At 32.6% G+C, this 21,937-nt stretch overlaps 1 protein-coding gene across 2 annotated transcripts in view; it reads right to left on the reverse strand.

The window, feature by feature from the left end:
* The window catches only part of Dsb (scavenger receptor class B member debris buster), a 47,040-nt gene extending 27,088 nt beyond the window's left edge, over positions 1-19,952 (reverse strand). Inside the window, exons 1-3 of one of the 2 annotated variants that reach the window (XM_078179360.1) lie at positions 19,799-19,950; positions 19,127-19,657; positions 441-1,183 (exon numbers count right to left, since the gene is read on the reverse strand). In XM_078179360.1, coding sequence (XP_078035486.1) covers positions 441-621 — 181 coding nt within the window. In that variant the 5' untranslated portion in view covers positions 622-1,183; positions 19,127-19,657; positions 19,799-19,950. Of the gene's footprint in view, positions 1-440; positions 1,184-19,126 lie in introns of both variants that reach the window. The other variant, XM_078179352.1, reaches the window with a different exon arrangement.
* Between the last annotated feature and the right edge of the window lie 1,985 nt (positions 19,953-21,937).

Consider the following 21,937-nt stretch of genomic DNA (forward strand, 5'->3'; position numbering starts at 1 on the left):
ACATGAAAAGGGGAAAAGAAGAATACGAGAAAATTGCAAATACTCGGGAAATGTGTTAGTATCGGAGGACAAGTAGCTAAATTAAACAGATTTAAAAATTATGTGAAACACAGTATAAAAAAAACGCAGTATTTTATGTGCTTAACTATTGTCAAAGGTATATTGTAACAAAATCTTTCTATTGTAATTATTCGAAACACTCGCATTATTACCCCATTTTTAACATTACGATTATGATATTGGGGCGACTTTTAATGCGACTTGTAAGGCGACTGTAAACACAGCTCCTTTGACTTTAGTACATCTTATATTTAAGTTGAGTATAGTATACTTTATATTTGACTTGAATTTTAATACATTTTATATTTGATTTAAATTTTAGTAGACCCAATAACAGATACTCAGTTCTAGTTAATATTATTCAATAAGAAAAGACTTACCGTGTTTAAGTTTCCCGGAGTGGGTAAGTAGAAATGACAGAGGCTTAGGGACTTTGTCCGTGCACAGGCTATCTTGCTGATCTGTCCTTACACCGAAAAGAGCGTTCCTTCCTACTTTCATGTACTGTCTGCCCATCGTTTTGGGCGACCTGATCCCAAACAACGACCCTATTAACTTCATGTTGAAATTTTTTGAGAAATCAGTCGTCAAACAAGTCTTGAAATTTGCTCCAGACGTGTACACCAACTAATTGGCTCGTAAACGTATTTTTGTGAAAGTCCTATGATACCATTCACACTGCAATGATTTAAGATAATTGGTAGTATTCAAGATCATGAGAACGATAATCCGAATGGGTTTCTTTAATTGTTCCCCTGGCAAAATAGGATACGTAGAATAACTGGATATTCTGTGCTCTGTTTGTCGTCACTGCACCGTAGAAATCTTGTCATAGGTAATCTACGATGTGTTACGTGTGGAAAGTGTTATCTCACGGCACTTCTCAGAACATTGTTTTTGGAAATACACATGACTCGTCCTTGAAACGTTGTCGAAAGGCATGTGTTGTTCTTTGTGTCGTAACAGATCAGTAGCTTATTTCACTAGTTTTATTTCAATTGTATAGACTTCTGTTTTTATTTTGGATGGTTCCCTCCGTTCTCTTATGCAATTATTCATAAAAATTCGTTATGATCCACCTTTACTCACTGTGCGCCACTTTGAAAAATCGTCTTGTCCTTTTCTGAAACACAAAAAGAAATAACTGTCAAATTAGATAATAAACTTCTAGCAAATAAGCAACGAAAATGTATATATAAATGTTAGAATGTTCTAACAATTTATTTTCAAAACATAGATATATTCGACATGCAGCTAAATGCGTTGATTAGAGTAGAGGGTGAGATTATACATGAAGAAAAAAACAAACAAATGTGGTATAATATTTTTTTATCGGGAGCACCGTTTTCAAGAAAATCAACTTTAAAGTTCGTTTATCTGTGTGTTTATTTATTTATCAAAGTTAGTGTTTACAGAGATCGCTAATGCTGAAAACATTCCGTCTAATACATAGTACACAACGATTAATGTTTGTAAATACTATATCGAATGAAGGCAACTGCGGTAGGAAAATAGACAACTAAATCCTTTACAAAGATGAATAAATTTTAATTCTAATAATCTTAATTTCTATCCTTCTTTATGTGATTTTCTTAAAGAATTATACAGGAAAATTACGAAATGCATTGAAACACGAATTTTTAACAGATTTCCAGTCATAGAATGATCCAGTGTACATACGAAAATAATTAGAAAATATTGTTTTAGCATTTCGGAAAAAGAGGTATCTGGGAAATACACCATTTAATAGTCAAATACCGTATTGACGAATGGACTTAAGCATTCATTCATATGTTAAAGAAGCAATTACAACATATTTCTTTCTTTGGGCTTCTATTTCGTACTTTCTAGCAACATGGTTTACTTTATGACTAAAGAATACTTCGTAACTGAGAAATTGGAGAAACTCTGTAGAGAAACGAGCACAATTATTTTATCGAAATTTCATTCTTTCAATCCATGTCAAAATTATGTTAGGAAACAAAATATTTACTTTAAATTATGTTATACTTCATTAAATATTTTTGCTGAGTTTCAATAATACAACAAATAAAAAAAAAATAGTATTGAAATGAAGCAGATTGAAAATTAGCTAGGGTTTGATCGTATTAATTACAATAAATCTTGAATTTATTGTTCTCCAGTTAATAACAGTATAAGTTAAATCTTCTGAGTCTAACTATTATTTCGGGATCATAGTAACACATGTGCACAGCTATCCTTCGTTATGTAAAAGAAAGTTGTTTGTCTTTTATATTACGTAATTAGCTTAAACGTTTAACGATTCTCTGCCACTTACATCATTTCTGTCATTAAGATTATTCCATAAACGATCGACCAAACTGACTTGCATAAAGAAATGTCTTCGCTCACGTCATACAATTTCATATTTTTTATATTGTTTTCCTTCAAGGACCTGTGTTTGTAACAAAATTTTAAATATCATTCAAGAAACATCTCTTTTAATATGTTGATTTGACAGATCATTCCAAGGTGAAAAAGCAATAAATAGAGGAAACTAACTTTTTAATACATATCTATTGACTGACGTATGTAGAAGCTTGATAATTAAGCAGGTGTTATACCACTCTAAGATAGGATTAAAGAGGCTAATTTAAGAGGAAATGTTTAACTAAAGAAAATTTTAATAAGATAATAAACGACGATCTTAGTAATTCTTGTAAATCCAGAATCACATGGATTATAAGGACATTTGTATGTCTAATATGCATACAGTACGTCAATACAGTATGTTATTCTTACAATTAGATAATACTCTAGCGTGACCAGGAAATTAGTGTGATCAAAATAAGATTCTTTAAATCGTACAGGGTATAATTGAGGTTACATAATCAATAAAGAAAAAAAAATAAAATAAAGGTATATATAACTAAAAAGTTTTTAAATACAAGTATTTAAAATGGCTTATTACAATAAAGGAAACCGTCTGGCCTTATCACAATCAATAACGAATAAAGTATGTGCCTAAAAATGCGTAGGCTCGCAGAACTTGGTGCTTTACTCAGAAAACAATAAATACCTCTGTGGTATTACTTAAACCCTTTATTATTCGAAAGTCTAGTGACAACTTTCATTTAAGAAATTGCAGTGTCTTGACAAAAGTGTTGGTTTTTAAATTTTTCTATGGTGGTCGACAAATTAAAAATTTGTATTCCCATAAATAAAGGTCAGTGTAAAATTATCTAAAATAGTTTTGCAATTTTTCAATGTAAAGATAAAGCAGACTTTAAAGGCAAAATAGAGATAAACAGCTTTAGAAATCTACTACCTACAGTCAGTCCCATAAGTATTCGTACCCTCATAGCTTATAAGAGAAATTTGTTGAAATCAAGGGACGCATGTAAGATTTTGCAATAAAATTTTCATTATGAATAAACACATGTATAAAGTTTATTTATACCAAATTATAACAAAATTGATTAACTAGTAACAAAATTATATTGATTTTAATTCTCGTAGTACGTAATAACAGTCCACAAAAGTATTCCATTCTTAGCAGAGTCGATTTTGTTTTGTTACACCGTCATTTTACATCGGAAATAATTTCCACAGTTGGTTGGGTGAATGCCAACAAAGTTATCTAATTCGAAACTTTGTCAGAATAACATCAATAATCAGAAATGAGTCGAAAAATGTCCGAGACTACTCTAGAAGAGCGTAAAATAATTTTAAATTACACCAGGAAGGCAAAAGTTATGTTGAGACAGCAAAAATAGTAGACAGAAGTAAATCGACGATTCAATTCATCATTAAACGGATAAAAACAAGTTATAGTTTGTTAAATAGCAAACGTACTGGAAGACCAAAGATTTGAACAGTTCGAGAAAGAAATACTGTTATACGTGCAGTGTAATAAAATCTTCGAATTAGTGCGCCTAAATTAGCTATAATATGTAATGACATGTTCAATAAGAAGGTTTCTGCTGAAACTTGTCAAAGAATATTGAGAAGTGAAAATTTTCATGGTCGAACACCGAGGAAGAAGCCCTTCATTAGCAGAATTAACAGGACAAAGAGATTAGCATTTGCGAAGGAGTACAGAAATCAAAGTAATACCTATTGGAAGAAAGTTGTTTTCTCAGATGAGTCGAAATTTAACATTTTTGGATGTGACGGAAGAAGAAAAGTTTGGAGAAAACCAAAATACAGTATTAGAATTAAAAAATGTACAACCAACTGTAAAGCACGGCGGAGGCTCCGTGATGGTGTGGGGCTGTATATAAGATAAAGTATAAAAATATACTCGAAGAAAATCTGCATTCAAGTGCAATTAAGCTTGGTCTGGAAGATGACTACTATTTTCAACACGACAACGACCCGAAGCATACTGCTCAGATTGTTCGTGTGTGGATACTTTAACACGTTCCCCATTTTTTATATACACCTCCTCAGAGTCCAGATGCAAATCCTATAGAAAAATGGGCGCAAATAGATAAAAGACTACACGAGCATGAAATTTTCAATAAACAAATGCTAAAAAACAAAATTTTGGAAGTTTGAAATAGTATTGAACAAAATATCATATTAAAACTGATAGAAAGTATGCCAAATCGAGTAAACGATATAATAAGACATAAAGGTGAACCCACTAAATACTAGAAAATTAATATAAAGTAAAAAAGGTACTCTAATATGCGATTGTTTAAAAAAATCTACACTGGTACGAATACTTTTGTGGACTGTTATTACGTATTGCGAGGAGTAAAATCAATATATTTTTGTTATTAGTTAATCAATTATGTTATAATTTGATATAAATAAACTTTATACATAGTTATTCATTATACATATATGTTCATTCATAATATAAAGTATATTGCAAAATCTTACATGCGTCCCTTGATTTCAACTCTTATAAGCAACGAGGGTACGAATACTTATGGGACTGACTGTACAAGCGCAATAGTAATATGGTAAACAGAAAGACAATATTTTTGGAGAAGGATTTGTTTCAGCCAAAACATTTAGAAAAAGGCAAATGTGCTATTCACCGCTTGTTATGGGTATGCAATTATTAACATAAGTGTTAACATAAGCCAGTTATTTCGTGGTATTACTTTCACTAATAGAAAAAGCTATTATAGACGCTTAAATTAATGGACAAATACTTTCTACGAGTAGTATGGTTGAAGAATTGAATATACTAACTGTACGAAACTGCAACCGACGAGGTCACAGTTCGAGAAATTAACTAATTTGAAATTGGATGTCATAAAAAGTGAAATTGTTCTTTTTTTTTGGTAAGGACGTGTGAAAACAATTTTTGTTTCAGTCGAGGAACGTTATAGAAATAAAGGTCAAGTGAAACGATATAAACATGGAGAATTTGAAGCAAAAAAGAACCAACTACGAAAACTGGTAGCACTTACACTTTCACTACTTATTAGCACACGTACTTAGTGTTTACTCACGACGTACATGGTTCCGCGTCTGAGAAAGTCCCAAGACGCATTTCTCTGATTTAATTATAATATTGCAATATATCGAAAAATTAGTATACAGTCGAGAATAAATAGTGGAAATACAGTGACTAATATTCAGAAACTTTCAAAACAGAACAACTCTTTTCGAACTGAACGAAACGAATTTTTTGGAAATGTTAGGTGGACTAGTTCACTGAACAATTATTGAAATATTTTTCTTTCCAATTTTGCTTTTACTTAAAATAACAAAAAAAGATAAAGAAACGCACGTTTTTTAATTTTTCATCTGAACTAACAACAAAAACTCAAAAAATACCTATTTTATCCATAAAAGAGAATTAAATTTTTATAAAAAGCTGGTCTAATTTGTTATAAGCTCTGTCAGAAATAAGTACAATTTCAGCATAATTTCACTTTAGAGAAATGTTTTTCTTAATTTGTAGAGTCTGGCAACTGCTGAAATGTGGTTCGTCCATTGATCAATGAAATTTTTAGATAGTGGAAATAAATATACAAACGAAACAGTTATATATACATTCTAATTCAACACCCGATACTGTTTTTATCTAGTTTGCATACGGCCTTGCGGTGTCATGGAACAAGTTCAGACTCCTCTCACTCATTTATGCAGGCATTGATTTTTCTTTCGAATATAAATAGCCTTTCTCGATGTGTTAGCAGTACACATATTTGTACCAGCAATGTCAGTGGAATGAACTAATAATTAATTAAATAAAGGTTATGAAAGTAAAACGTTATACGATTGTAACTAAAACACCTAATTGCAATATCCTATTAAATCCCTGTTGTGTGCATCATTTTGAATAGTATCAATTACAGTGATGGTGATAGTCACTATTAAATATTGGAGAACGCAATTCATTGGTGAACATTCGTAACGTATTCTTGCTTCATATCATTTTTTACAATCCATCAAGTTGGACATTCTCTTTCCACACTGTCTATTGAAATAACAGAATTATGTTATTACCATAAGCACGTTATGCTTAATTTTGCAATTCCAATATGTCTGCACTAATTTACACTAGTTCTGTCGAATGCATTATTAGCATTCAGCATAGTAATTATTAGTCAGATTAACGACTGCCAGGTGAGACATAATGTGCCTAAACTATATTTATCCTGCTATAGCATTTGTAATTCTTGAACCGTATCATCTTTAAACTAATTAATGATTCTAACCTCGTCATGGATAAATCGGTTTTGTAATTTATGAAAATGTAATTTAGTACCTATGCTTAATGTAGGCACTAAGATAAAATAAAACAAAAATCGTATTTACGATTAGTTTAAAGACATTAGTGAATGAATTGCATTCTTCTAATTAAAAGACAATACCGTAAGTGAGTAATAGATCAACGTTCATTTCAAATAAAGCCATTAAAATGTTTAAACTTTAAACAAAAATTTTATTATCCTAAGAACTATTGCAATGTCCATTATTGCATGTCTTTGGTAGATGAGCAAAAAGATATATTTTCGTTTATATAAGTTATAAACGAAAGATATATACGTGTTATATAAAATATTAGATTTAGCCATATATCTTCTCTCTCATTCCTCTATCAAAACAAACATCGTATTTGATTTAAGAACACTCAGCTTTTTCTTCACACGATCATTTATATTATTTAGCCAAAATTCAACTTCTACCCTTTCGTTCGCCCATTAGAGATTCTTCTATTTTGGGTCGCAGCGATGTTTCTGCGGATTGCAGGATTATAGCTGGACAACACAATAAATTGTACCAGCTGCCACAAGGGGGGATCATTTCTTATACAGACAGGGGGAGAACCTGCGATGGTGTCCCATAGATTAGGGTATCTCGTCCAACACAGCAAAGCAATTATGGGAAATTCCTACGTCGTGTCGTAGAAAAATAGCGACATTAATTAACTAATAGGTGACAGCAGACGCAAATAGTAGTTAATTACGAACAGATGGACAACACGTATGTACATATAGAATGTAAAAAATTGAGACAAGTGAAAAAAAGTAATTATTGCACTAGACAGATAAACAACACATTCCAGTAGTAATTGTACCGTATACATTGGGATTCTTTGAATTTGCGTAAGTACGTATTAAACGGAAGAACGATTACTTTTATAGAAAACAACAACAGTTTTAATGAATTCGAGATAAATCGTAGACTGACATGGTAACTATACTTTAACAATTTTAAACGATAACATGTTACTATACTAATAGTGGTAGGTCATAACAAATGTTCGTAATTTATTTGTAATTATTTCTGACTTTAATAGAAAGTTATTAGACGTAAATGACACTAAGAACATCTTTTACTGCTCTTATTATCTATTCTATAAAGTATATTACATTAAAAATCGATCCTTTTTAACACTGATTATGACATTGAAAAAAAGTTTCGTATAAAAACTTGCAAATAAATAGGCATTTATGTTAAGATACATAATTCTGTTCGTAATTTCAGATGCAGCGCATGGATAGCATTTTTGCCATTTATTTATTGCCTGTAGAAGTTACAGAAAACAAAGTTTTTTGCGAATTACAATGTTACGTTCTTATGAGATTCAGTGACATTTATTTTCTTGCTGACAACTAGTTTACTTTTCAACGGAATAATTCTGACATTTTGCATTATTCTCCTAAGCATGCTATTATCTATGTGGTAATTATTTTTTAAATGTCACGCTTTAATTTTTAACATTCCTTTCAAGGACATTTGATTATGTACATTCCTATGAATTAGTATCGTTAGATTTGATAGACTTAGGAGAAAATAGAGTAGCTCCAGTTTGAAATATTAGAGCAATTTAAAGAATTATAGAGTATTACATACAGTTTACTGAATTGATTAAAGAAATTAACGAATATCAAAGCGGCATGATTCTGCCTGGAGATTCGTAATCTGATTATCATAAATCGTTACGAAATTTCGTCAGAATCATGTATTTTCAACACAGCACCAGTGATACAATGCAGAAATAGTCTACAAAATCATATTAGACTTAATATTACCAGTACGAAAGAAATAGGTTGAAAATTAGACTCTATACGACAAATTTTCTTAACTGTAAATCACAACATGAATGTTCCTCGAAACTTGTTCGTACGATGTTGTTGTAACCGTTCCAATATTCTCGTTGCGCAAGGACAATTTCATAAACTAGTGAAATCGTTAGCCAGTAGTACAAATGAACAAGCGAATAGTATGGTCACTTTTACAGTTTGTGGCCAGACATAGGTAGATTGCGTATTTTATGGCAAAAATGGCTAGGTATAATTTAAAACAGTGGACATATTAAAAGAAACTGAGAATCTCGAACTTTTTAAAATGATTAATAAACGATCAAAGCTTGTGTTTGACTCCTATGTTCTGCAATTGATGCAGACAATTTTTATACAGTGGTACAATAGGACAATAGGACAATGGTTTTCTATGAAACGGTATTGATACTATTTCACTTTGGTCGTATCGAATGTTTGAGAGAAAGTAGTAATGCATGGATGCGTTTGGTTTCTGTCATTTTTTCGGTATTTGGAGCGTAAACGATTTCTGAAATTTGGCAATCACTGTTATTTGGTGCAATCATTTTCGTTTACGTTTATTGATTTAAACGTGATGCGTATTGCATTCAATATTTTAGGAGTTCGGTAAACAACGGATTTCGACAAAATCAATCACACTAGACTAATATAAAATACAATAAAAATTAATCTTCTTCCACTTACCGTCTATACGGTTTGTTTCTTTCAAATGTTAATGAAATTATTTATTGAATAGAATCGTAAATATCTTTTGTTACAAACAAACAAAAACTATTAAATAACAATGAAACTATTATACTGTAGAATAGTCCATTTCTCAAAGTTTCGTAACTGAAACCAGGAGCATGCATTGTGTAATAGTTCAATAAGTTTTTATCTAATTTTGGTTGGATATACAGTTTTAGGTATTATAGTTGTCAGAAGGCATAAGAAACTATTTTCCATGGTTCATTTAATGCATAGAAACAGGAAATGAAATTCTGTAAAAACTGTAAACATTTATTTCGACATCAGGGCTACTGGATATCATATTGTTTTGTCCACGGTATAGCGAGTTTACGGAAACATAATAACCGCAAGGACGAATCGACGACTGCTCGACATAAAGTTCACAGGCAGCGTATTTACTGAGGAGGAACTGTGATTCTAGACTTTCCATTTGCGTGCACGCCCAGGTGGGATAGAAACAAGTATGACGCACATTTCTTACTGTTACTGCACCGAGAACTTAAACCAGATTGTGCTTTCACAACCTTTTGACGATTCCAAAAGAAGTGAAATCACGTGGGGCGACGCACACGAGCGGATGACTTGCTTCATGCCGCAATTTTAGTAAAATTTTAAAACTTCTTACGATTAGCAGAACGCTACGTTTAATGAACGTAATTCATAGCGTTCAATCTGCATAGTAATCTCTGCACCGTGCGAATAGAAAATTAAGCCATTAATGCTAAACTTACCACGAGTAAATGACCGGTTGCTCGATTCACAATTATAACAATTGTCAGAGACGTTTTTATAGAAAATGATAGAAAATGATTGACTAAAAAAATGTGTACAAAATCTAAATAAATTAGTAAATATACTTTTTATTATTTAATTAAACAATGACTTATGTTACTTTTTCCAAAATTCGACTAATGTCGCTCGCTCATCAGAGATATATTGGATTAGTGCATTTTATCTGCCAGAAGAGATAAACTACCTACCCGAAGATCAGCAATTAAGGATTTCTTAAATAATTGTTCAAAAACTACTATAGTCCATCCATAATACGTTCCGGTAAAAGAAGCGTTAATTGATATGTAATCTAAAAATCTATCCTTCGCTTATGGGAGTACTTATAACATAAATGCATTCACTCTTCCCGATATTGGCAAAAACACAGATCTTGTTTAAATTATAATAAATTAAGTGTAAATTACAAACGCGTCATGTGCATAGGGAGTTTTCATGTGCCTTAAAAACATATTTCTTGTATAAGTCTGGAGGAACGTGAGCGTCAAATGTCGGAAATCGATTATTTTACCTTGTTCTTCGAGTTAAAAACAAGGACAAATCTTCCTTGGTTAACATCAATAAAAAAAGGGAATAACCAACGTCCGTTGATTTGACGCTCGTGTATCGCTAACCTTAGAAACGTGTAAAACTGCTACAGGATAAATACGTCGCATTAAATGCTCATTAAGTGTTTACTAAATCTTTATTAAACGTTCTTCTCTTCGTCTTATTATTATCATTCGTTCTGAAGATTCAAGTTAAATTAGACATAAATACCACAATATATATATGTCGTTGATTATATATACTATACAAGTAAAAATGCTTCCTCATGTCCTCATTTTACAATTACCATCATTATCACTATCGTCAACAACGAAAAAATGGTAAGATCTTCCGTATGTCAAGTGTGACGTTTTCCTAGAAGTATGGAAATGCACTTAATAATTACTCTGCTTTCGAAGTACACTGCACGTGTTCGCTAACATTAATTAAAATTAAAAGAAATTATAAAGTAATTTAACACATTCTGAACAACTGGAGTGACTCGAACTGACATGGGAGATTCCTAACCCGTGGGGATTAGTACGATTTACAATACTGGAATGTAATTCATCATTTTTTAAATTTTGTGGCTGATGATCTTCATGTTTGAGTGTCAACCTAAAGAAAGTCGTAAATGCAATCTAAAGAATGGGTATTGATTAATGCTGCGTCGATGGTTTAATGTGTTTAACTTCTGAGGTTAGTTTCGATGTGAGGCACCTTTCTAAACTTCACGCTTGACATTCTTACGACCACTTTGGATCTAATATTTAATGCTACCCTGATCATTTGGTTTTAACTTCGATATCAATAGCAATTTGAACACCATCAATAAATTGGGAGGATTTGTATGCATAATAAGACTTGCCTGCATTAATTGCAAAACATAATAGCCAACTCACAATTTCTTTTCATTCTTGAGCTTTCTTACTGCTGAACGACGATATGTACATAGCTGCTTTCTAATTCAATTTCAAATTCTGGCAATAAAAATGGATCAATATTTGTTTTTCCTGTTTTACATTACACCTACTCAACTTCTGCTATAATTGGACAACATTCGCAGTCTAGTCGCAGGTTAGAAGATTTAATCCTTTTACGGTTGCGACTATTTTTTCTGCAGAGTTATTTGAGTTTTCTTTATACTGTGACTGCTATCGATGGATACGTGACTTCTGTCAACTGATTTTATAATATTGCTGACGCAACCGTTACATTTTTGTTGCCGTCAAAATTTCGCTGCTGCCGCTTCTTCACGTTTACGAAGAAACATGATGATGCAATAAAGCGTCTGATATAGTTCCTTGTTTGTGTCTGCCAATCCGCACAATTAAGTTCCCAACTGCATCGTTAATTAATGTTTTATCATTCTGTTAGATCATTAATATAAAATAATTTCTAGGCAAGAAACATAACTATTACTATTAGAATTTCAAGTGCTTTCAAAATTGAAACTTTATACTTTCTTGAATATATTTACAATACAGAAGTCTGTGAGAGACATTCACGTTAACAGAACACAGAGCCTACATTTTTCATTCATTCATGAACTGTAATAGCATTTGAAGATGATGTCTGAAGGTAAGAACTTGGACGAAATGTAAAGCTGATAACGACTCTTGAAGAGAGTTTGTGCCAACGATACGCAGTGCAATGAATGAACTCTTTCGCAGCACTGATAATAGAATACCTGAATTCTCAAATTTCGTACTTAGCTAGGATATCGTCACGCATTCCTCACCTAACTGTTAGCCCAATCGAACATCTAATTTGCATCGTGTATTAGCATCCGCTCGTGCTACCGTGCGGTAAATTACACGCTGGGTTGCAGTAACAATCTGGTCTGATGTACACATTACGGTACAATCTTTGATGCGTCTCGGAATTCTATTGCAAGCGATGGAAATGAAACGTTTTAAAGGAACGTTATAGATCGCTTGTCACGAAATTACATGTATCTTGTTACACGACGATGCCTTCAATGGCTTGATACCATGGCTGATCGCATTGTAGGAGTAATACAAACCGTCTCGCAATAGGTGACATCGATGTCATACCACATGCGAATCGGCGAAGTAAAAGACAACACGATGCAAGTTTCTTTTCTTCTCAAGACAATAACGGAAAGCAAAAATTAATTAAACATACTAATTTACACAGCAGGTGCAGAAAGTACAAAGATAGAACATTCAAGAATAATTGGTACATTAAAGTGGAGTGTTGACAAATTTTACATTAATATCAATATATAAATTTATTTCTTCACAATGATATTACTCGACGAAAATTACTCAAGTTGGGGAGATAGAAATTCCACGCATTGTAGGTAAGAGTAACAGTATTAGGAATATTATTATATAATAGGAAGTATTTAAAACTACGGTTTAGGTGCAAAACCGCGGTAAATTCTCGAACTGACAATTTTATGTATGCAATATTTTGAATAGTTAATGGTATCCCTCTAAATTTCGTCGCATAACGTCCTGCAGTAGAAAATGGCAACTTCAGTACAATAAATGAGGAATGTAAAATCAGATTCACATTATTGATATTACTTTTATTACCGTACTTTATTGTAGCTAACATGTTAATGAAAGATAATCAGTAATGAAAGATAGGTTTACGGATACAGATGGTTCCTATTTTCTTAGGAGGCAAATCGCTGCGTAGCCGTAAAAGGTTCCACAGAGCTGAAGAAATAGCTACCTATGTTTGTACGATTTGTCAATTAAAATGTTCACATTTCACGAAATCATTTGAATTATATAAGAGCAATAAATCGTGGTAAATTCATGATTTTTACTATTCGATATCATGATCCGTAAATTTTCTATTGATTATGACGTTTAAATGCACACGTCCGTATTGATGTTTTTATTGGACTCTTATTCAATTTTCGTCCTATTAGAAACAACAATGGTAGTAGTTATAACATGTATATCTTAATGCAGACATCTATCAACCTGCCCGACTGTCACATAATTTCCGTTACTTCACTCGGTTTCAGTGGCTTGCCTTGCGAAATTCCAGAATAATCAATGATCTCTTTCATCAGTGAGTAATACATTTGGTTGATCCTGCGCTCACGTGTCTTTGCAATAGCAATCAAAATAGTCTTTCTCTAGAAAGCAGAGGCGTTTCATAAGATCTCTCAATAAACCGCAGTTCCCATTACATCTACGTGGCTAACTTGACCAAGATCGGCATTTTCTTCTACAGTTATTTGGGAGGTATGCTTCGTGGATTACGGTACTCGTCATTTTCTGCGTTACGAACGAAGTATTAATTACTTCTCGCTGCAATATACAAATATTCATATATTTTATTCGTTCCAAATTCTGTACCGCAAAAATAGATCAACACACGATTTTGAATTTTCTAAAAAATCTAACAAAAGGTGATCAAAATGAAAAAGGAAATTGATATTTTGGTTATTCTCAACCTAATTTAAGATACGACCTATGTTAATAACTCAACGAACCTTGCATAGTGAATATAATAATTCCCAGTTTAAATAGCTCTCTCTCTCTCTCTCTCTCTCTCTCTCTCTCTCTCTCTCTCTCTTCAAACTAAATATGTGATGTAAAAGTAAATTGAATATTGAATGCACGAGTGCATTCGACGAATTTTTAAAATCGGTATTTAAAACCAGTTTATTTCGACGATTTTGTTAAATTCGGAAACCGGTTTTTGTATTCGAAATCGCCTCGGTCAGATGCATAATATAGTAAATCTGATCTTCATAAATCGACTCAATGTTTTGCCATGCAAATTTACAAACCCATTCATTATATCTACTCATCTGTTGTACTTGAAGAAAAATGTAAAATGTATGGGAATGCCATACAACGGATCAAACCAGATACGTATTGTATAGTATTACATTCAGAAACGATCTCATGACATCTGAAAATTTCGGAGATGAAAGATTTCCGTGTTGTGATTGTGAATTATCTATATTACTAAAACTTGCATGTTATTTTGCAGTATTCACGCAATATTTGTTATGCATGTGTAATATGTAAAAAATAAAATTATAATATTGCTGATTTTGAAAAAATAGAAATGAAAGTTATTAAACTATTTTCGAAAAAAATTGTTTCCCTGAGAAACAAATAATTGTTTCATGCACTAAATAAATAAGAAGACTTTGAAATAAGTATAAATATTTTGACACTATTTTAATTATACCGATTGTATAATTCTAGCTTGAATCGTTAAGAACATTCTGTTAATGTAAAAGTACTACTTAAGTATCATTAAATGGTTCAGTCCAACTAATTTTGTTACGATTAAGGATACCATAAAATCATTTCGATTTGGAAACAGTTAATAAACTCATTTATTCGTAAATATGTTGCAGTATAAAATCTGCTAAATTATACTAAATGCATTTTCGTAGTTTGTATCAATTTTAGCAAATTCGAATATTAAACGCATATCAAATCATCATTTATTCATTTCTGTGTCGGAGATTACATAAAACTATACTTGAAAATGCCAAATCCCATTTTGTCTGAAGATATGAAAGTTATAAAAATGTTGGACGTTACTGAAATACTTAAAAATGAAGAGAAAGTTTAGTTTCTTTTTCGTCACAGAGAATATAGCTTTACCTATAACATCATCCATTTCTGTTTATGTAATGTCACTTTTAGCGAGACTTTTGTGAACAGTTACGAAAGAGCAGTTATTGTTTAAAATTAAACCATTCGTCATCTTCTATAAAAATTGGTCAGCTTAGATGTTGCATTGCTTAGGCAGCAGAGTTCTGCATTCCTCTAACTTTTTAATGACCACGGACTTAAAAAATGAAGAGATTTGGACTGATAAAAATCTCTTGATGTACAAAAGGCTAAAGTGAAATTATGAAGAGAAAGTGCATCCTAAATGATTTGTGAGTTAAAACGCTCCATATAACTCAATCACCTTCATTATTTTCTAATCTACCACATCTTGACTAATTTAACATAAAAAGATTGACAATATGGAAGTATTAAACTTTTAATGGAACACAGAGGTGCCGTTAAATTTTTCAGGCAGTTGTACCCCTTTAACATAAATTCAGATTTTTTACGGCACGGTCATTTCAGTAGAAATATCCCATTAAGAATTTCTCGTACAGTTAATCATTAAAAAAATACATTTCCAATTATAACCAGTTATTGCAGATTTTGATGTGTCGAGTGCAAATTTAGAAGTCATTTCCTCTATGGTCCAGTTTTTGACAAATTCAATTCTCAAACAGGTATAATTTTCAACTTGCAGTATTTTTCATGATCTAACATTTTTCAATTTATTTTAAACAACTGCAGTTTGAGGCGCAATCTAACAAATTCTGTTTTCTATTGATAACATTAAATTTATAAAAATCACCTGTTCTCGCAACGTAAAATAAAACATAAATACTCGCTATTAAAATTGGTCAAGTAGTTCTTCTTTTAGAAGTGAAATTACTTTATAAACTAATATTATATCCAGTACTAGTAGTGAAAAATGATTAAATTCAACAATCGAAAACATTCGTACCATTTCAAAATTGAAGCATCAACCATTTATTATGGTACTAGTGTGATTGACAGTGATTGAACAACACTGGGTAAGAGTTGAACTTGCCCTAAATATCAGAGGATAGTTCCAGTAGTCCGACTCAACGTACCGTGTAATAATAGTGGCGCAAAATATGGTCGGGTGAAACAATAAGGAGGAAAGCGTGCTTCGATAGTTTCTTAGAAAATCCAAGCAAAAAAATATAACGATTCGCTACCGTCACCGGATATTGTTACACGTGAAAGGAGCGAAATTGTTGTAAAGATGTAATCGACCAACAGCGTAACGAATTAAAACAATTCTCATTCAATTTCGTACTTCAGAAAAATATGTGACATAAAAGTATCAAAACAAAATTCGATGACATATTATAACAAATTAAAAATAGCTATATTATATAAAACTATAGAAAAAAATGATTTTCTAATAAATAATAACATTTATATGAAAATACTTAAATTGTATGAAAAATTAGTATTTATTATGTTCCCAAACATTTTATTTGCATTTTCTAAAATTATTGCAGCTGCGTTCTGGGTTTGAAGAATTTATGAATAAACTATGTGCGCATTGCTTAAAGGAAAGTTTTGTCAAAGTTTACTCTGTTTGATCTACTATAGGATAACATAGACTATTGAGACGATATTACTGTATTTAAAGTTAATAACTCTATTAGTCTTATATTTCGAGACTGGCCGACAATGATTGGATAATCTAGGAAGCAGTTTATCAGAGTTCAACTGTTCATTGATTACGTCTGTGCAAATACAATAGCGCAGGAGTTTCACAGCATACTAGAAAAACATATACGCAACAGTTAAGCGCAAGGAAATTTTCCTTGAACTATACGGTATTCGGTAAGGTGAAAGGTTGCCTCCTATAACCTCTTATGAGTACGGTAGCGTAATATTTCAATCTACACCTAATACTCATTATCCAGAGTTCTGGTCCTAAGAGAATATCACATATCTTATGAACTTCGATTGATTTCAAAAGTTCTTCAAGGAAACCTGCTTTTTCAAAATGTTTTTATTTTTGAAGGAAAAAAGTAATTAATTATCTTTCTTTTATGTTGTAAACTGCTTTTTTTCATTTTTGTGTCCATTTCCAATGTTAGAGATGGATAAAGACTATGACAAAATCAAATGGATCATCACAATTGCTTTGATTAACACTTCTTTTATAAGGCAACAAGCTATATGATATATTAAACAATTATTCTCAATTGCAACAATAAGAGATACAAATTAAAAATTTCTGAACATTTCAAAGATTTTACCATTAAGTGTCTTCGTCATTTTTAGTAATACGAAAAACGAAGAAAATGTTTTATTGAGAAAAAAGTAATCGTTAGAAAAAATCTTTTATAAAAATTATCTTATCCCTGAATGAACCGTATTTTAAATTCATCGTACATAACGCTTGTACAATTCTTGAAGAATGATATGTAATGTTCACTGTAATATTTAATAAAAATATTCTATTTTACAAGTAGAAACATCAATTTAGTGTGGTGCACTTATCGTTTGTTCGAAAAGAAAATGACGACGTCATTCCGGCTCGTGTGAAGACGTATTTCACGCTGCAATACGAGCCACATGACATTTGTCATTTGCCGATTTTTTACTATTGTTCAGAAAACATCTATGACAAAACGACCGTACCCGTTTATTATATTCGTGGAGACATTAAATAAGGTGTAACGCACACTACTTACTGGATAAATGAAATATGTCTAGGTCAATGATTTCTTTGCATGTGTCTATCTCACGATTTTATGAATATGTGATTGCATCTCGAATTTTTTAACGGGCCTGCTTCGATAATCAACTCACCACTAAAAATGCGATTCACATATATTTCAGAAAAAATCAAATGCTCAATCGTTAAATATCATTGACCAGTAGTGAAATTAATATAATTGTCCTTTTTAGGGTAAAACGAAATCGTGAAAAATATATTATCGTAGTATGCATATATTAGAGTAATCCAATTGCAAAAATGTGGGTTATTTTACGTAACCGGTACTATCCTTAAAAAATTTAAAAAAAAACTAATATTACGTATGCTGCAAGAAAACTTCTTGGATCATTTAATAAGATAGCGACATTGGAAATGATTGACGTTTATCCAAGTTTTCAGTAAAATGTATCAACATATCCTTTGAAGTCGGAACACCGACTTTGCTAATAAAATTGCCTATATGAATATAATTAGCGGCTAATAATTTTATGTGAAATTAACATTTAATTTAGACCTCTAAAAAACAATACAACAGATATATATTGTTTTATAGTTTTTTACGTCTACTCCAGTAACTGACATTAGATTATTAATCTCTGTACTGAAGTATTTATTTATTTTATCTGACTGACCTCTGGGGTAAGGGAAGTAACACCGAAGCACTTGCTCCACACAACAGGAAACGTTTGCAGGAAACAAAACAAATACGATTAAAGGAAACAATTACCCTCTGGAATTCATAAATACGAAGACACATACCGTTATTTCCTCCAGATGCGATCAATCACTACGTAGCAGACATAGAAACAAAATTGTATCAACTCTCCTTGCACTCTACTATCAACTGTCTCTATTCATTCTAGGACTAATCGTGAAATTCGCGAATTTTACTATTATTTATATTTTCAATGATACTGTTCAATGATACTATTATAACACCGCTCGTCTATACTAAACCTAAAAAGGACTCATAGAACCCTAGAATATTTAGATTATTAATAGATTTTTGAACATAGTGTCAGAAGTTCTGAAATTAGCGTGCTTCACCTCAAAACTGAGTCTCTTCAGGGTTAATGATATTGCGGTCGCAATAGTACCGCCGTCAATACATCAAAGCAACAAGTAGAAAACGATACGAGGGTCAGTTGCAGACAGGTTCTTTGCCCTAACTAGCACAATGCCCACATTCCTCGTCGCTTTCAAATAAGAAATTATTCATATTTACTTACGTAAAGTCGTCGACAGACGTAGCCTATATGCGCACACAGCCGGGTTCATTAACTGACCAGCAAAATCCGTCTTTATGTAACACACAACAGTTTCGTGGACACGAGCGAATGGAAGAAAGAAAACCACCCGAGACTAGTTTCTCTATCGGCGAGGTGCTACACGCACATTTTGTCAGTCGTACGCAATTAGAATGTGGTTGCCATTTCCTTTGGCCAACGATACCCCTGATCTATCGATTTCTTCTTCAATGGCCCGGCGTGTCCTTTTCTTGTTTCAATGAGACACGGTCATAGGCTGTACTGTTAACCGCCGATGGACAGGCAATCACTCTGCACGCCGATAGGGGATCACCGCCTGTCCCGTTCTTCTCGATCATCGACACCGAAACAAATGATTCTCAGCCTTCGAATTCGTTCCCGATCAATGGACTCAACTATTGAGATTCTTATTGGCACTTGAGCTACTCGTCAAATAGGTTCAATTCGAAATAGAGACTTTTAGATTCTTCCTGAGCCGTTCATGACCGTGTCCTGTTCGGGGTAGTGTTTAATTAAATATTCGATTAAGGACTTCTTCACACGCTTGTCAGGTGTGATCAATCGGATCATTGACAAAAGTCAACGATGATCAAGATCACTGTGGTATTATGAATTTTTAAAAAATCAAATTACGATGCTGCCTGGATTGAAGTTCGCGCACCATGGAGAACGGATTACGTCTGAACGGATGTCCGCTCATTGCCGAAAGCTCAAGTAACCGAGCTCGAAGGTGAGGCCAGATCCGCGCGTGCTCTTCGGGTCTTGTCGAATCACCAAGTGAATGAGGAGATAGTAGAACGGTAGTGCAGCGTGGACCACGGTAACGAGAACGCGGTACCACCAACTGGCTGAAGAAAGTGGTAGGGACACAGGTAAACGTACGTCCTCAGAAGCGTCCGTGTGCTCGCACCGTGCCTCGTCTCCCGCTGACTTCTCTTTCGCAAAATGAATGACTACTGATCGTTCGACACATTGCCGGCTACTATGACCACCTATATCGAGTAGAAATTCCATTAGCCTAGGATACGGCAACCTACATTTCAACTGTCTTTGAGTTGCGAACCCTTGAACTGTCACGCTGATGATCGACGAAATTATTATTCGCTACTTTCTTTTTTCTGTTGATCTTTTCATTATGGTCCGGACATGAGTCGCTATATTGGAACATTAGAAATCAGAGTTATACGTGTCGAAACTGTTTTATATAGCGATTGTCGCTGTCAAATGTTATGTTTTATGTAGCACTGTCGAAATTGTTCGCTTACTTAATCGTGTTGGTAAAATACAAATGAAAGAGATTAAGACAGCAGGTTAATAAATAATCGAATATTAATAAATAATCGAAATACGGTCATATCACCTTCGACCTGTTGAAATGTTAAACGGAGGAATACATTTCTACTTACCTTCTGTATCTTCGCAGCTTAATTAAAATCTGAGGCCACTTTGTGGTGTAATATTAGGGGAAGTTTCTGTCTAGAAAGCTAGAAAGTAATTTAAAGACAGGTTCTTTAGTTTTCGATCTACATGGAAGAAACGAATATAGTCTTAAGCCGAGCTAAATTTTCGAAGTAGTAAATCTAGTTTATAGATATTTATTAATTTAAATCACAGAATTTTAAAGAATGATAGGGAAAAGCGTGTAGATTTAAAGTGTCGAAAACGGAGTAAGAGAAATTTCTCTTTTTACCTCTCTCAGCTTCAATGTACTGCTGAATTCTGATTTCTAATTTGTACTATAGATGTTCTGTCATATTTGGGTCTAATGACTATGCTTTGTACGGTTAGAACAAAATTAAATCGATAAAATAGGAAACACTGAGAACATAAACGGAATTTAATATTCTAGTTGAGGGAAGAAATTAATTCCTAAGCAATCTTCTCTAACAATTTTCTTTTTGCATAAAGAGTCTGGTAATGATTGCACGGGAGATTCAATTACTGTTAAGTAATTATAAAGCCATCTCTTTTTCTCGGCTGCGGAATATCGGTATTGACAAATTTTTAGACGCTTTCATTTAGATTTCTTCTTAAGAACCTGAGATGCGCTATTTTATTTATATTTCCTTACGATCGATAGACTGGTTATCTTCTTTCTAAATATACTGCTGACTTTCATAAGAAATAAAAATTTTCTGCATCAAATAAGAGTCAGATATCTTCTCTCGTTTAATAACTTTCGTATTTTGAATGTATGAATGGTATTAAATTCTTTTAGCTTATAATTGTTAAAAATACTTTTTAAGAACAGTTTAAGACAAATTGGAATTCCTATAAAATATAGATAAAATATCTACTTTAGCAAAGAACTAAATAAAGAAGATTGGATGAAGACTATCAAACAACAACAAAGAAGAACCACTTTTCAGAAAATAAGAACTTTGTTGTAGATTCAGTACCTTATTGAAAATGTCAAACTAAATATTAGTAATACTTATTTTTAGTTATCCTTTTCTATGTTCGGTACCCATTTCATCAATTTTTTAAGCTAACGTCAACATTGTGCAAGCGCCGCTCATCCTTCATCAGGTACTCGGCCTCAGCCAGCTCTCCAATTTCAACGTCGAATGATCCCAAAAGCGCTAAATACATTTGAGATTTTGCACTGTAATTTTCACGTCTTTTATACCTCCGAGAACTCTTTCAGATTCAAAGCGTAACTTACAGTCACTTTCATCTACGAAAAGCACTACCTCTCTCTGATGAAAAGAAATTTATGCTTCTTTACCTTCGTGCTGATGTTTAATCTCGAAATCTTATTTTGCACAACGA

The sequence above is a fragment of the Augochlora pura genome, chromosome 1 (genome assembly GCF_028453695.1).
Source record: "Augochlora pura isolate Apur16 chromosome 1, APUR_v2.2.1, whole genome shotgun sequence".
Classification (NCBI taxonomy): Eukaryota; Metazoa; Arthropoda; class Insecta; order Hymenoptera; family Halictidae; genus Augochlora; species Augochlora pura.